The 17,049-nt window shown below is 42.9% G+C and overlaps 2 protein-coding genes across 3 annotated transcripts in view; one reads left to right on the top strand and one right to left on the bottom strand.

The window, feature by feature from the left end:
• Positions 1-17,049, bottom strand: part of MFSD6 (major facilitator superfamily domain containing 6) — an 85,571-nt gene that overhangs the window by 25,072 nt on the left and 43,450 nt on the right. The window lies entirely within an intron of this gene.
• Positions 11,961-12,188, top strand: LOC110595091 (cytochrome c oxidase subunit 6C-like). The gene has a single exon (XM_021709565.1). It carries the CDS (start codon positions 11,961-11,963, stop codon positions 12,186-12,188), a length of 228 nt encoding a protein of 75 aa, XP_021565240.1.

The raw sequence follows: 17,049 nt of genomic DNA, 5'->3' as shown, positions 1-17,049 counted from the left end.
GATGGCCACTCTGACTGGAAGTAGGTGGTAGGTGGTATCTCAGTGTAGCTTTAATTTGCATATCTTTGACGACTAGTGAGGGTGAACATTTTTTCATTTATCTCTTGGCTGCTCATACATCTTTTGAAAACTGTTGTCATAGACAAAAAATATTTAAAACCATTTAATTCATTTTATGTGTGTAAAGTGTGTCATAAGATACGTTAAACAGAAAGTTAGTTAATTCCAATAATGGCTTTATTTTATGTGATTCACTTTAAAATACCAAAGTAAAGGTTTTGAAAGTTCATTTTCTGACATTACTGTGAGGGCCATTATAAATTTATTTTAAAAGGTAAAATACCTTAAAAAATATATTTGTGAACTCAGAGAAATAAGAAAGTTAAATTCAAATAATTTGAAATTAAATTATATGCTTACGAAAACACAATTGGGATACAAATAATTGACAAAGCCTTCATATGCACTATATATATGAAAGATTTATAAATCTTTAATATAAAATACAGTTAAAGTGTAAGCAAAAGACAGATGGGTATTTCACAACAAAAGAAAAATAAATGGACTCATGAATTGGAAAACTCAACTTTATACACACTCAATGATTTGCAGATTTAATCACATGAAATGTGATTTTATTTCTAGAATAAATGAATAAAGCTGCAACATTAAGTGTCAGTGATTGTTGGGAGCCAACATCTATAGCTACATGGCTGAGGCCTGTAAAGGCCCATCTGGAAGATCGCCTCTGACATAGGATATCAGTTATACCTATGATATTGGCGTGTGATTGGTGACCAGTGTGCATACATGGCAGTAAAACTTATAAGTGAATCTCAGTACACTTGATGGAAGGTGCATGGCGGAATTGTTTCTGTCTTTCTAAGTTTAGCTTCTTGCTAGATATTTTTTTACTTCTATTTCCTGGTAGACTGGGTAGTCCTTGTTCCCGAAAGCTGTTTCCCCTAGGGCTAAGATTAGGAACTAAATTACCATGATAGTTCTGTCCCCTGCCCCTAGCCAGGTAGAACGTTTTCTTTTGTTTCGTTAATTACCGAAACTCTGTCTGCTTCAGCCCATGGCCGCCATCTTGGAAGCCCTGCATTTCCTTGTTCAAGAGTGTGACAGCTACTATTTGATTTTTAGAGTAGACTTGTTGGGATAAAATATATACATATACACTCATAGCTGCGTAAATCTATGCTTGCTGTTTTGATTCCTTTTGCTACATTATTCAAGTGTAATAGTTACTATATGATTTATAAAAGAATTAACGATAAGGTATTAGCTTAATAGGATATAGCATAGTATTAAAGTCCAATAACCAGATCATATGAAAATTAAAGTTTAGACATATGAAACATGAATTATAGTAAAGTTTTGTAGTTTAAGAATAAGTTTTAACTGAGTTATAAGGCGTTATGTTAAATTGTAATAGGTTAATAGTATAGTGTTAAGTTGATAATATTAATTGTTAAAAATATTGGGAATCAGTGAACTTGGATTGAACCTAGAGTTAACTCAGGAAAGTTTTTTGTATTAATCAGGGTATAGAGCAAAGAGTATAATATGAATGATTCATTGAACATTATGGAAAACACTTTGAACGATTTGTATTGAAATTGTGCACCTGTGACCTTGATGTAAGCACGGCAGGCATCATGGAATTTGAATTGTTTGCTTGGAAATTGCAGATCTCGTGGTGGTCTTGTGATGCATAGTTTGTAAAGCACGAAACTTGTACGCCCCCAGTGAGTGATTATCACATTGCTGGAGGGTATAGAAAATGGTATATAAGTTGGAAAAGGTTTGAATAAAATCGGCTTCAGTCTTGGCCAGACTGTTCCCAGAAGAGCTGCCTCCGAGTAGTTTTCTTCTCTCCGTTCTGATTCACCGGTGCGGTCCTAACCCTTCCCTGGTCAGTGCAGGTCACCGACAGGAAATTAAAATGCCAACACAAAAGTTACACACACCTGTGCCTCCTTTTTCAGTTCTAAACCAGCTCTGTGGATGACCTAACTTTGCCTAACTCGGGGTCAGCAAACGTTTTTCTAGAAAGGTCATACAGCGACAAGCAGAGGTGTCATGGGCTCCACAGCCTCTGTTACAACCGCTCAGCTCTGTCGTGGTAGCGGAGAGCTGTCCCAGACTATGATATGTATACAGATGGCATGGCTGTGGTCCAGTAACATTTGAATCATGAACACTGACATTTACATTTCCTATACTTTTCATGTGTCACAAAATATTATCCTTCTTGTGATTGTTTTTTCAGTCATTTAAAAGTGTAGAAACTGGCAGGGCTCGGTGGCTCAGCCTGTAATCCCAGCACTTTGGGAGGGGGAAAATGAAAGGACAAGCATGACTTTAGGAATAAGAAGAGGGAATTTCCTGAGCCTGCTGGTTCGAGACTAGCCCAGACAACTTGGCAAGACCTCGTCTCTACAATAAATCAAAAAAATTATCTGGGTGTGGTAGTGTACGCCTGTAGTTCCAACTACTTGGAAAGCTCAGGTGGAAGGATTGCCGGAGCCCAGCAGGTTGACGCTGGGGTGGCTGTAAGTGTGCCATTGCACTCCAGCCTGGGCAACAGAGTGAGACTCCAACTCAAAAATAATAATAATAATAAAAATAAAAATAAATAAATAAAAGTGTAGAAACTATTCTTAGCTCATGGACTACACAAAAACAGGCAGCAGGCCAGATTTGGTCAGTAGGTCATAGCTGCTGACACCTGACCCCACTCATTAATCTGTAGCCTTGGTAGTACTCAGATTTACTCTGATAACTATAAAACTACAGATATCAAGGCCCATACCTATCTCAATAAAGACCTTCATGGTAGAAACCCAGATATGTTGAACACTCCCCAGGTTATTTTGTTTTGTTTTTGTTTCAGGGTCTCATTCTGTCACCTAGGCTGGAGCGCAACGGAGCAATCCAGCTCATGGCAGCCTCGACTTCCTGAGCTCAGGTAATCCTTCTGCCTCAGCCTCCCAAGTAGCTTAGATTGCAGGTGAGTGCCACCATACCTAGCTTATTTTGTAGAGATGAGGTCTCACTATGTTACCCAGACTGGTCTTGAACTTGTGGGTTCAAGTGATCCTCCCAACTCAGCCTCCCAAAGTGCTAGGATTAAAAGTGTGAGCCACCTCACCCAGCCTCCCCAAGTTGTTTTGATATTGAGCCAGGGTGCAGTACCAATGGTCTAACTCATTCCAACATGTCTCCAGTAATGCTGCCTTATAATTTCATCAGAAAACACATTTGGTAATCCACCTTCTTGCATTTATATTGCCTATCCAAAAGCTTTCTTTTGAGCCCACCTCTGACTCAGGGTTGCCATGACAACCACAATTCAATCCAGGCCATAGTACAAAACCTCTGCTCTATAGCGAGCCAGAGTCAACCGACCCAGTTTAAAAGGCAGTAGCTTGTGCTATGCTTTCAAACCTTTACCCATGTGGAATTCAGTCACTGGAGTTACGGGTCTGTACCTTCTGCGACCCTTAGGTCTCAGATGGCCACACCAACTACCTGAGTGGCTGTGAATATGATATATCCTTCACTTGTATCACAACTGAGATCAGAACCTTTAGAACCAAACTGGTTCCCTAAAAAAGAAAAGGCCTAATAAGACGTATCCAGGGTAAAGTCACGTCATCTCTCTGAGCTTCAGTTTCCTCATGTTATCAAGTAGGGATAACACATCTACTCTGCAGGTTTGTTGTGATAATTACAACACAATGACTCACCCAAAGTAAGCACTCAATAAAGGGTTGCATCAGTTATTCTTATTATTATCTTTAAAGTATTTAAGTACTCTTTTGTTTTCTGGCAAAACTTTTGTCCTGGAATTCAAAAGAGAGAGGAGATTAGTATTCCTTCCTCACTAAGCATTTTGAGGAAGCCAGAGGCTTCAAGAAATCAGCAAGAGTAAAATGATGAGTAGAGAGGAAGGCAGTATTTGGTTCTACAAAAAGGCAAAGAAGTTGACTAATATTTATGCAATAGTCATTGAGAAGTATTTTAGCAACCTAGGAATCTCTTAATATCTGATTGGGATATTTACACTGCTGTATTATTCACTGTTATGGGCTGAATTGTGTGCCCCACCTCATCCCCCAAAATTCATATGTTGAAGTCCTAAGTACTAAACCCCAGTAACTCAGAATGTGACTATACCAGGAGGATTGTTTGAGTCCAGGAGTTCAAGACCAGCCTGGGCAATATAGCAAGACCTTGTCTCTACAGTAAAATAAAATAAGATAAAAATAAAAAATGAGCTGAGCATGGTGATGTGCACCTGTGTTCCCAGCTACTCAGAAGACTGAGCTAGAAGGATCGCCTGAACCCAGCAGGCTGAAGCTGTTGTGAGCTGTGACTATGCCACTGCACTCCAGCCTGGACAACAGAATGGAATCCTGACTCAAAGAAAAAAAGTTTAGGCCTTAAAAGAGTTAAATTTTAGTCTACAAAATTCCTATTTTCTCATAACTGTCCCCCCCTCCTCCCAGTCATCTGCATGATGTAATGCTGCTGTGTTTGTTCTGCCAGGATTTCTGTTCCTGTCTAGCTAAACAGGGTCTTGCTACAGAGTAACTTTCTAGAAGCTCCTGTCCTCCCTGCCCCTCTCTATGCCATCTCCTGCTATTCTGTGTCACCCTCCCAGGACTGGCTAGTTTGAAAGAATCATAGCTAGCATCCTTGGGATTCTCACCCCAAGGAGGTGGCCCGGGCTACTGTCATGATGCATTCTTCTAAGGTTACAATGGTAGCAAATGTGGCCAGAGGGGAGGAGACATGGTCACAGAATTAGTAGCCTGTGCAACATGTGGGCAGGAGCTGGCATGTCTCATGCTCAGACCAAGAGTTCACCCAGCAATAGCAGAGGTGACAACACATTGCTCTCCTTTTCCAAGATACGACTTTGGGTGCTGGTACCTCTGATGGTGAGTTCTACTACTGAAAGGGTTCATCCCTTCCAAGAAACCTTCCCAGATGTCTCCAGGTATAACTGATCCCACCACTGATCCTTTCATTCCTCTGTTACTCTTTGTTTCCATTAAAGGATCTGTCATGGTCTACAACTGTTGCACACAGAAGATTGTGAGTTCCTGGGAAGCAAGGGCTAGTCCTTTTCATCTCTGAACTCAAAAAGAGCCTGCCTTGCTCAGATCCTCATGAATCTACAACATAATTTAATATAATCTTATATAAAGTGATATAACTTGAGGCCCAAAAGCACTAGTTTCATGAAAATAGTGTCTCTTAACAGCCCGCCATCATTTTGTATGGCACAATTCTTGAGTGTATGGAACTCACCCATTCAATGTAAGATGTTTAAAATCCTTGACTTGGGTGCTAAATGCGTCTCTGAAACAACTAAAAATGCCCCTAAACACATTTCTAAATGTCTTCTGCTGAAAACCAGTAGGTGAGTCTCTCAAAACAACAGCTCTCCTGTTCCCTATCCTGCATGTGAGTATTCCATATTCAATATGGAATCAATCATAATATCCATAATCAAGTTATATTAGTACAAAAACCAACCTAGAAGGAGACAGACACCAAATCATGGACAACAGTTACGTTGGGAATTTGTGATGATGAGGCCCATCATTGTCTAAGAAGTATATTTCTGTAGATTTTGAATTTATATAGTAAGTTATATTTTTTGATACTCATATAACAATAAAGATTTAAAAGGTGGTGGGGGAAATTAAACATGAAAAAGAACCTTAAAAATTCTGGATGGAAAAAAAAGACTTCTGCTCTCAGATTGTTTTGAAAGTATCTTAAAGTTCATGCTCCACACTAAAGAAATTAAAAATCATAGATTGCAGGTGCTATGGTTTGAATGTTTTTGTCCCCTCCAAAATTAACATGCTGAACCTTAATCACCAATGAGATCGTTTTAAGAAGGTGATTAAATTATGAGAATGAAGCCCTCATGAATGGGATTAATGACCTTATAAAGAAGGTGTGAGGCTGGGCACAGTGATTCACACCTGCAATCCAAGTACTTTGGGAGACTGAGGTGGGAGGATCGCTTGAGCTCAGGAGTTTGAGAACAGCCTAGGCAACATAGCAAGACCTCTTCTCCACAGAAAAATTAGCAAGGTGTGGTGGCACACGCTTACAGTCCTAGCTACTTGGGAGGTTCAAGTGGAGAGGTGGCCTAAGGCCAGGAGTTTGAACCACAGTGAGCCGTGAACACACCACTGCACTCCAGCCTGGGCAATAGACTGAGTTCCCAGCTCAAAAAGAAAAAAAAAAGAAATGTAAAGGAGTTATTTCCCCCTCCTTCTTCCTTCCACCGTGTGAAGACATAGCTTTCAAGGTGCCATCTTGGAAGCAGAGAACTAGACACGGAACCTGCCCGCGCCTTGATCTTGTACTTTCCTCCTGCAGAACTGAGTGGCACCTAAAACAAGTTCAAAGCCACTGCAGAAGAGGAAGTATAATACACTGATATCTATGTCAGAAAAAGGAAGTGACATATATATCTGCTCTCACATGTGAACAGAGTATCTCTGGAAGGAAACAAACATTAGAACCTCGTCTAATTGATGGTCTCTAGGTAAGGGGAATCTGGGGACTGCCCCAGGGTGGGAGAGAGACTTTACTGGACACCTTTTGAATGTTTGCCATGGGCATATCCACTTTCTCAAAAAACAAAGACAGAGATCAGTCCCTATGTTTTGTGCAACTATAAACAGACACATTAACTGATGTACGACATTTGACCCAGGGTCCTCCAGACTGAAGGGATCATTATCTGGGTTTCTATCTTGGCTTAAAAACAAAATAGGAAATATTATTAAGTTAATATTCAATATTATTCCTTTCTTTTGAATCTGTTGGGAGATTGGGTATGAGTAAACCAGGTAGTTGTCCAAACAGTTAAAAAAAGGTATACAAAATAATCCAGTTGCCATAATCAGTTTTTTTCGGGACAGTGAAAATGGTAGTCTGTAAGCATGGGCAACATAGTGAGACTCTAACTCTACAGAATTTTTTTTTTTTAATTAGGTGGGCATTGTGGTACGCACCCATAGTCCCAGCTACTTGGGAAGCTGAAGCAGGAGGATTCCTTGAGCCCAGGAGTTAGAGACTGCAGTGAGTTATGACTCTACACTACACTTCAACCTGGGCAACAGAGAGGGACCCTGTCTAAAAAAAAAAAAAACCCCAATAATTTTTTTAAAAAATGGTGGTTCTAGCTGGGCGCGTTATCTCACACCTGTAATCCTAGCATTCTGGGAGGGCAGAAGCGAGGAGAGGATAGCCTAAGCCCATAGGTTCGGGACCAGCCTGGGCAACATGGCAAGACCTCATCTCTACAATAAATCAAAAAATTAGCCAGCCGTGGTGGCACATGCCTGTAGTTCCAGCTACTTGTAATGCTGAAGCAGAAAGATTGCCTGAGCCCAGGAGGTCAAGGCTGTGGTGGCCATAAGCATGCCACTACACCCCAGCCTGGGTGATGGAATGAGACTCTTAATAAAAAAATAAAATAAAATTTAAAATGGTGCTCTGTGGAGACAGACCAAGAAAAAGTACTTGTTTGCTTCAAGAACTACTTGGATCACTGGAAAGTATACAAACATAGTGGGAACATCTGAATCAAAACTGCCAACATAAATAAGATTCTATTATAAATATCCTTCCTTGTTGCCTATCTGGCACGACACTCTGCCTAGCTCCCTGCCCTCTCACCTACAAGAACCAAATGGATCCACTGGGCCACTGCCCCTCCCCCCAATCCTTACTATGTCCTGACTTCCTGTTCCTCCTTCAGATCTCACCCAGCCTGGTCTCACTCCAAGTCACTCTCTTGTGTGTGTAACCACAGCACCATGTGCCTCTCCTCATGACAGGTATCGCGGGTGTAGCCATACATCCACAACTGGACTGTATTCTCCATGGAGAATGAGGATGCTCAGATCACGTCACCTCAATTTTATTCCCAGTGCTTGATACAATACAGGCACTTGCTAAGTATTCATGAACTAGAGGGAACTCGTGAATACTTCAAACAGAACATCAATTAGCAAATACTTACTGAACATACTCTAAGCTCAGTGCTGGAGATACAGTGGCGGACAAAATGTCCACAAGTCCCTTGCATACAAATGAGTTCCGTTCTGAGAGTATGTTCTTACGTCCCCTTTGTTCTAAGTCCAACAAAGTTAGCCTAGGTACCCAATAAACACAATCGGCTATATAGTACTTTACTGCAATAGGTTTATAATATTGTTCACACAAATCATACATAGCAAACATAAAAAATACAGACAGCCTTTTAAATCTTACAGTACAGTAACTTGAAAATTACAGTTTAGTACAACAGCTTGCTTACAGGGGCTGGCATCAAGTGAACAGGCAAGAAGAGTTACTCACTGGAGGAGGGAGAGGAGGTGGGCAACGGCAGAGCTAAAGGACTGTCATCTGGGAGATGGAGGGCCAGCTGCAAGTTCACTCATGCCTGACGCTGATGGCACTGGGTCTGGTTCCTTGCTGGACTCAATTCTATCTACCCTCTTAAAAAACGCCCCAGCGATATCTGGGTAGTAGCTCTTCTTTTCTTGTCATAGATGACACTAGCACTGGATTGCATTCTGAACAGCTGCTGCAACCTTCGTGTAATATTCTACATTTGGGTCCTGTGCCTCGAAAACTGACAGTGAACAGTGCTTCCTCAAATAATGCAAATGCACATTTGAATCTTTGAAAGTTTACAACTTGAAGGTGTGTATATAGGGAACTTATTATACACTATGTGGATATTATAATTATATATGTATGAACATACTATGCACATATACTTATATTTGTATGAATATATATTATGTGCATGATTATGTATGTGAATATACACAGTGCATGTAGTATAATTATCTGTGTGTGCATATGTGTGTGTGCTTATTTTAAGATACATGGTTATGGTATAGGAATAAGTGATGAGTATGTGAAGAATGAATTCAACTACAAAAAAGAGGTCCAGAAATAGGAAGATTAAAAATATAGATGGTCCTTATTTGCCAATAGTTTTGACTATGACTAAAGATAAAAACTGTCATTTATGTGGACAAGCAATAGGCGAATGAAAGGCTGACTGAGTCTGTTTCTTTGGGCCATCCTGATGCCCTGGGCAATGGAAACTCAACATATGTGCAGAAGCAGATTACAGAGGTCAGCTCACCACAGGCCTATCTCACAGGAAGAACAAGAGCTAGTCTACAGCCACAAAACACGGAGTCAGTGGCAAAAGTTTCCATAGCACAGCTGAAGGGATCATGGGCAGAGATCCTGGCAGCCACCAAGCTCCCGTCACCAAGCAGGCACGGCTAGCCACCCACCTGGACTTCTAAAACACAGCTAAGAACCACATTGTATGTCAGAGAAGTAAATGAGGGAGAAACAATATTGGCTGTGTATGTTATGTGCAGCTGTTAATCCTACCTTCCGTGGTTCCTGCTAGAAAAAGAAAAGGTAAAAGTGAAGTCTGAGGCTCTGCTGGTTTTAAATCACTCTTCAATTCACTGTATTCAGATGGCTCCTCTCTAAATGACTGGAAAGCTAAGAGTGGAGTTATGGTCACCATCAGCAGGGTCGCTGTGTTGGTCCCTGGCCATATTTACGCCTCTCCATTATTCTTTCAGTTTATCTATTTTCTCTTAGGTTATGTATGTCTCCAGGTAGAAACAAAGGATTTTTTTTTGTTGTTGTTGTTTTTTTTGAGTTGGAGTCTCATTCTGTCACCCAGACTGGAGTGCAGTGGCGGCTCCCGGCCACCGCAGCCTCAACCTGCTGGCCTCCGGCGATCCTTCCGCCTCAGCCTTCCAAGTAGCTGGAATTACAGGCATGCGCTACCACGCCCGGCTGATTTTTTTGATTTATTGTAGAGATGAGGTCTTGCTGCCCAGGCGGGTCTCGAACCCGCGGGCTCAGGCAATCCACTCACCTCAGCCTCCCAAAGGTGCGGGATTACAGGCTGAGCCACCAAGCACAAAGGATGTTTAAAAGAAAATGGAGCCTTGATAAACGGGACCCAACCACTTGGAAGTTACAACATGCTGTTTCGTTGTTATACTTTTCATTTAGTCAAATGATGTCTCCTTATCTCTCTCTCTCTCTCTCTCTCTCTCTTTCACACACACACACACACACACACACACACACACACACACACACACACCATAATTGTGTTTAAACATTTTCCAGGATATGGCCTGAGGTATACATATAATACAAATACTGTAATTACTAGAGAAGAGTCACTGACATTTGGTGCAGCAATTAATTTGAAAAAGGCCTCAAGAGTTTTAGTTGAACCTAAGTTAAATTTGAGGGAACTAAAGTTCATGGAAATTCAGGCTGAAGGAATATCATAACCACGTCAAAGGGGATAATAATCCTGTTGTCTTGACAGTGGACACCCCATAGTAGAAGTGGGGACAATTACAGACACCACACTCTAAGAAATCACTGACAGAAAAAGAAAGGAGTCAGAACAGGGAGGGGAAAGAAAAAAGAGGAGTCTTGGATAAGATGTTCTGAGAGAAACCCCTGGGGAAATTGGAGACGCAAAGTTGCAGGAGGTATACTCAAGGGTGTGAAGGGCTCTTCTGCTGAGAGGGGGTGGGCTCACTCTCTCTCTAAGCCCAAAGTCAGACCTGTGAGCAGTCAGAACAGGAGGTGGTGGTGCTTCAGCTGCTAAGCAGAAACAAAGGAGAGCAGGCTTCTCCCTCCCTCAGCTGGACTTGATCCTAGAGCTGCCTGGGGTCCCCAGCATGGGCTTGGGTAAGCCGACCCAACAGGAGACAGGAATAGTAGATGGACAGATGCAGGTTCTGATCACATCACTGGAGACCTGGTTAAAGCTACTCCTGGGGCCATGTGCTGGGCTCTTCAATTAGACAATGCATTCCCTGTTTTGTTTAACACACTTAAGACATGATTTTCTGCTGCTGCTGCAGCTGAGAGAGTCCCAAGCACACAAGATCCTAGCTGCCTTCTGAGGTAGCAAGTTTCACATCTCTAGAAGCAGCCAAGCAAAGGCTAGGTAATCTTCTGTCAAGGACTGGGGGCAAAGGAATTTAAACTGGGATGAAGTTAGGCCTACATGACTGCATGAGTCAGCTCAAGCTGCCATAATAAGCACCATAGACCGAGTGGCCTAAACAACAGAAATGCTATTTTCTCACAATTCTGGGGGCCAGAAGTCCAAAATCAAGGTGTTGGGAGTGTTGGTTTCTATTAAGACTCCTTCCTCAGTTTCTAAACAGTCATGTTCTCCCTGTGTTGTTACCTAGTCTTCCTTTTGTGCCTGTCTGTGTCCTAATCTCTTCTCATGAGGACATCAGACATAACAGATGAGGGTCTACATTAATGATCTCATTTTAACTTAACCATCCCCTTAAAGACCCTAACTCCAGGCTGGGTGTGGTGACTCAAGCCTGTAATCCCAGCACTTTGGGAGGCCAAGGCAGGAGGATTGCTTGAGCCCAGGAGTTTGAGACCAGACTGGGCAACATAGCAAGACCTTGTCTCTACAAAACCAAAATTAGTTGGCATGGTGGTACGTGCCTTTACTTGGGAGGCTGAGGTATCCAGGAGGTCAAGGATAAGGTGAGCCATGATCATTCCACTGCACTCTAGTCTAGGCGACAGAGTGAGACCCTAACCCTCCCCACCAAAAAAGACCCTAACTTAAATACAGTCACACTCAGAGATACTATGGGTTATAAATTTTCAAGGAACACAAATCAGCCCATAAAAATGCCCTCCAAGGTCCCTTACAACTCAAACATAAAGCAAAATTTAGTAAAGAATGCTAATGTTTTTCTCCACAGACCAGCAATAGAAATGTGACACCAGGCCCTCCATTTGTGCATCATTCTGGAAGAACACCGGTGTTGAGGCTGACATACCTGTCAAGGACAATAACTACCATGGCTTCTGGTGCTTTGACGGAACCTCAGGTGCATGGCCTTCTGGCCAAACGTCTGTGGTTTCATATTGTTGGAGCATTCGTCATATCCCTGGGGGTTGCAGCTTGCTATAAGTTTGCTGTGGCTGAACCAAGAAAGAAGGCATATACAGATTTCCACAGAAATTACGATTCCATGAAAGATTTTGAGGAGATGAGAAAGGCCGGTATCTTTCAGAGTACAAAGTGACTTGGGAATACAAAGAATTTCTTTGGGTTGAATTTCATAGAAGTTTGTCACTGAGCTGTGTTCCTGAACCATGAAACATGCTATGTGGGCTAAGTAGCCATTTATCTTGATAAACAAGTAAGTAACAAATACTTAGAAAAAAAAACAAAACAAAACAAAAGAAGAACTGTTACACCAGCAGCAGTCTCCCTAGCCTCTACAGTCAGCATGATGCTGTGCCCTCAGAGGAAGATTGTTAGCCTTCTGTGCACCTAATCCGACCATATTTACTCATTAACTTTATCTCCTGGATTGCTATTTACTTTTCCAGCGGTGGCTGTAGAATGGAAAGCTTGTACACACAGTACTAATTGGCGTGTTTTCACCATGGGCAATGCTGGCTGAGCTGGCGGGGGCCATGCACGGGAGCACTGGAAGTGGCTCCTCTCAGGAGTAGTCCCGACTGTCCTGGTTACGCTATATAGGTGTTTTGAAAGATCAAATAAGCATGTAAAGAAAAACTGCAAAAACACTGCACGAATGTGCAAGTTACCATTAGATAAAATGCAGGTATTTCAGCAAGCACAGCCGTGTCTTTTACAAATTCTGCCTGAGTCAGTACATGGAGACATGTCTAAGACTGTGGGTCTCAACTGCCATTCAGGCCAACTGGCTTTGAGGAAAGAAAATTCTCTGTAGAGATCCCAGCAACTTCTATCATAAATCACATCCCCATCTCTGGCTAAACGGTCTGTTGTCAGAGCATGGTCTGCATGAGTTCACACAAATGGCTTTGTCCTATTTGTTCCCATTAACTTGTCAGCAAAAACCACTCAAGGTCTGAGTCCTGGGGGAGGCGGGTAGACAGGGAGGGAAGAAGTCTGACATGTGACTTTCACATAGTAAAACCAATCCAAGGCTAGGTGCCGTGTTTCATGCCAGTAATCCCAGCACTTTGGGAGGCCAAGGCAGGAGGATTGACTGAGCTTGCGAACCAGCCTGGGAAACATGGCCAGACCTCATCTCTATAATAAATACATTTTAAAAAATTAGCCGGACATGGTAGTATGTGCTTGTAGTACCAGCTACTCAGGAGACTAAGGCAGAGGATCAAGACTGCAGTGATCTGTGATCATGCCACTGCACTCTAGCATAGGTAAGAGTGAGAGCCCAACTCAAAAAAAAAAGAAGAAAGTTGGATCATGAGAGTCAGAACTAAAATGAGCCACAGCATCAACTCCTGTCTCCCGCATCACAGAGACAAGAAAAGAGAGGCTCAGAGGGGTGGAGTGATTGGCCAGTGGAAGGTCCTCTTGCCTACAGTGTTCTTTTGGTAGGTGACAGCAATGTGCACTTTTCCTACCCCAAGGGCCCTATGTGAAATCAAACCTAGACAAGGGCTTGCAACGCCTCTAGAAGGGACTGGAGGAAACAGGACTGCCTATGTTCTTGCAGCTCCACTTCCAGACACAGCTGTGCGTTTGGATTAAGGAAGCTGAAGGTATGTTTGTATTAGCTTCAGAAGACATTTGATATTTTAAACATCGACAAATCACTGGGAAGACGTGGCAGAGGAAGGTAGAAAAGCAAATGCCGCTCAATAGCCGTTCAATGTCCCAGAAGACAAGCTTCCCCAGAAGTAGCATGTTGTGTTATGAGATGATATAGACCAGAAGACCGTTTCTGCCAAGGTCGCTGCAGAAACTACAGGTATCACTGCTGAGGCAGGATGAGGGGTGAGCAGGACTCTACCTTCCCCCCACTGAATGTGATCTGCAGTGAGCAGGCAGCCCTCCTCACCCCCCACAGAGAGAGAGAGAGAGAGAGACAGGGAGAGAGACTGAGGAGAGAGCGTGCAAATGAGCATAAACAGGACTTTGAGCAGACAGTGATAGGAACAGGCCACAGAGAGAGTGACAGAAACAGGGGCTGTGTCTCCATTTTGGGCTCAGGCTGGGTTATCAACCCCGCAGGGTCCTAGAACAGCCTGGAAAGCTCCCCAAGCTGGCCTCACCTCACCAGGGGGTTGAACAGAGTCCTGATCCTTCCCAACCCTCAATCCACAGAATCCCCTATTAAATCATACCCACTCTGGAGGCAACACCTCCCTCTCTTTCTATCGTCCTTGAATGTTAACTAGCTCTCAGGCTTATTTCAATGTAATCCCCACTCACGATGCTGAACATGTTCTCTGTATGAAGTGCAATTTAAGTCTCAGAATTTTCAAGGAAGGAAAAACCTGTCAACTGGTAAACTTTTATGACTAGAAATTTTGCCCTGTTATTGTTATAAAGGGGGAAAACCAACTGAATATATTTTGTTCACATCACTCCTGTTTCTTTTTTTGGGACATTAAGGAATAAAGAGCATCAATTCCAGTGATCTCTGAGACCTCCACTCAATGCTGACCCTGTACGTGTCTCCCATAGTAATATTTCTGTAATGTTCTCTAATTTAGCATTTTCCTACCAATAATCTTCTGAAAAAGGAAGGGCAAGGGTTATGACTAATTCTATTTTAAAGTTGAGGAGATCAAGGCCCTGAAAGGTTCACCAAGTTGCTGGGGTCACTCAAAAGGGTGAACTCTGGACCAATCATTGCAAATCTGTTTCTTTCTAGACCTGTATGGTGGATCAACGAATGCGCATGCTACCAGGAATGCACACACACAGAGAAATGGAAATACCACTGCTGGACTCCTACACTCACCCCACATGTCCCTCTTTTGGTGTCCTCTGACTCTTAGAATCTTTGGGAATTCCAGTCTCTATACCCACCTCCCATTCTCCTTGCACTATTTGGACACGTATATTAGTTTGCTTGGGCTGCCATAAAAATATACCATAAACTGGAGGCTTAAACAGCAGTCGTTTCTTTCTCACAGTCCTGAAGCCTAGAAATCTGTGAATGGAGTGCCAGGATGACCAGGTTCTGGGGAGGGCTCTCTTCCTGACTTGCAGATGGCCACCTTCTTGCAGTGTCCTCCATGGTGGGGGGACAGGAAGAAAGAGAGAGAGAGAGAGAGAGAGAGAGAGGGTAGGGGGAAGGAGAGAGGTGAAGAGAAGGGAAAGAAAAGGAGAGAGGGAGAAGGAGGAGAGAGAACAATCATGTGGATCACAGGCTCTCTTATATCTCTTCCTGTAAGGGTACTTATCCCATTGTGAGGGCCCTGCTCCCATGACCTCACCTAAACTTCATGACTCCAAAAGCCTCCCCCCAAAACATCATCACATTGAGGGTTAGGACTTAAATATATGAACGAGGTGGGGAACACAATTCAGTCCCTAACAACATGCTTCTCATCTCTGTCTTTAATACCTGCACCCTCTAACACAAATTGGGACCTACCAGGGTCCACAACCTTGGCTGCAGGTTCTCAGGTATTCTACCACAGGCCTCCAAAAGTTAATTTGATCTTCCCACCCATGACAGCATCAGGCTTTCATGAAGCCATGGTAAAATGAATATAATAAAACAACTGTTTTACAAGGTTATTATAACAGTTAAAATATTTGTAAAAACTGGGGCCAGGCATGGTGGCTCATGCCAGTAATCTCAGCACTTTGGGAGGCTGAGGCAGGAGAATTACTTGAGCCCAGGAGTTCAAGACCAGCTTGGGTAACAAAGTGAGACCTTGCTTCTACAAAAGACCAAAAAATTAGCTAGGTATGGCAGTGCATGCCTATAGTTCCAGAAGGTTGAGGTTGTGGTAAGCTATGATCTCACCAAGCTGCACTTCATCCTGGGTGACAGAGTAAGACCCTGTCTAAAAAACAAACAAAAAATTGTGAAAACTACATACTGTAAAGCCTGCAACAATTATTTTTATTAGTGACCTAGGGATTAAAACAACTATTTGATTTAGCCTAATTAGGAAATTGAGCATAACACTTTTCTCTATAAAAGATACAAGAATCTTCTCTGTGAAATAAAAGCATAAACCATCTATCAGTGGCATTTCTGAGGTAAGGCAATAAAAGACAATGCTGCTCTCAGGCAGGGGCCATAGGAGTGGACTTGTTTCCTGGTCGAGCCTTGGTTTGTTTTCTTTCTCAATTTGCATTACACTTGTCAGTTAAGCCCTAGACACAGAAAGTCACACCTAAGAGGGTAGGTTATTTTGGGCACTACATCCTCTAGTCCTGGGCTTCTCCAGTGCCACAGAAATGCCCAAGGCCAAGTGGAGGATCACTCTAGGAGGAAGGCCCTCAAGTTGCCAGTGAGTAACATCAAGAGAACCTCAGAGGTGTGTTCATCAAAACTCCGTGAGCCGACATGGAATGTCATTTTACCCCCACCTCAGATGCACTGAACTTATCTCTTCCCAGCAATTCTACTACATGACCCTGCTTCCAGAAGTTAACTCTGATAATGACATTACCCTCCTTTGAGGAAGACTGCCCAACATGGATTGCCCAGTTGAAGGGAAGAAAGGGGAATAGGAGGAAGAAAGTGGTAGGTAGCAGAGGACCTTAACTCACAGGATGGAGTTACCTGCTGTCTATGTGCCAAAGTTTACCAAAAGATATCTCCAACTTTCCTTCTCTCTTCCAAGATCTGAGCTTACCAACACAATTTCCCAGTGGAGACCTTCAATGTCTCATAAGAACTCCACAAATTCCGAACTCTAGCGTCTTCTTCCCCTACCCAGAGCCCAGGCTCTACCCCTGGGTTCTCCTCCTTGGTGAGTGGCACCACAACCCATCTTGCCTTGATCCATAAGACAACTCCTCTCCCTTGCTCCACCCACCCCACTCCTGCCCCAAAGGCCCCTCGAATATCTTTGCTTCACTGTAGTTCCCCTCCCAACGCCTTAAGTACCTAGCCTAACATTTCTGTAGCACCTGCCAATCTCTTTTTTGCCTGTCTTCCACCCCCGACC

The sequence above is a fragment of the Carlito syrichta genome, unplaced genomic scaffold (assembly GCF_000164805.1).
Source record: "Carlito syrichta isolate Samal-C Ts95f unplaced genomic scaffold, Tarsius_syrichta-2.0.1 Scaffold71390, whole genome shotgun sequence".
NCBI classification, from domain to species: Eukaryota; Metazoa; Chordata; class Mammalia; order Primates; family Tarsiidae; genus Carlito; species Carlito syrichta.
This window is presented reverse-complemented; position numbering and strand designations above follow the sequence as displayed.

What these genes read in the sequence shown, in the direction of transcription:
- LOC110595091 (XM_021709565.1), top strand. Translation starts at nt 11,961, where the DNA reads ATGGCTTCTGGTGCTTTGACGGAACCTCAGGTGCATGGCCTTCTGGCC.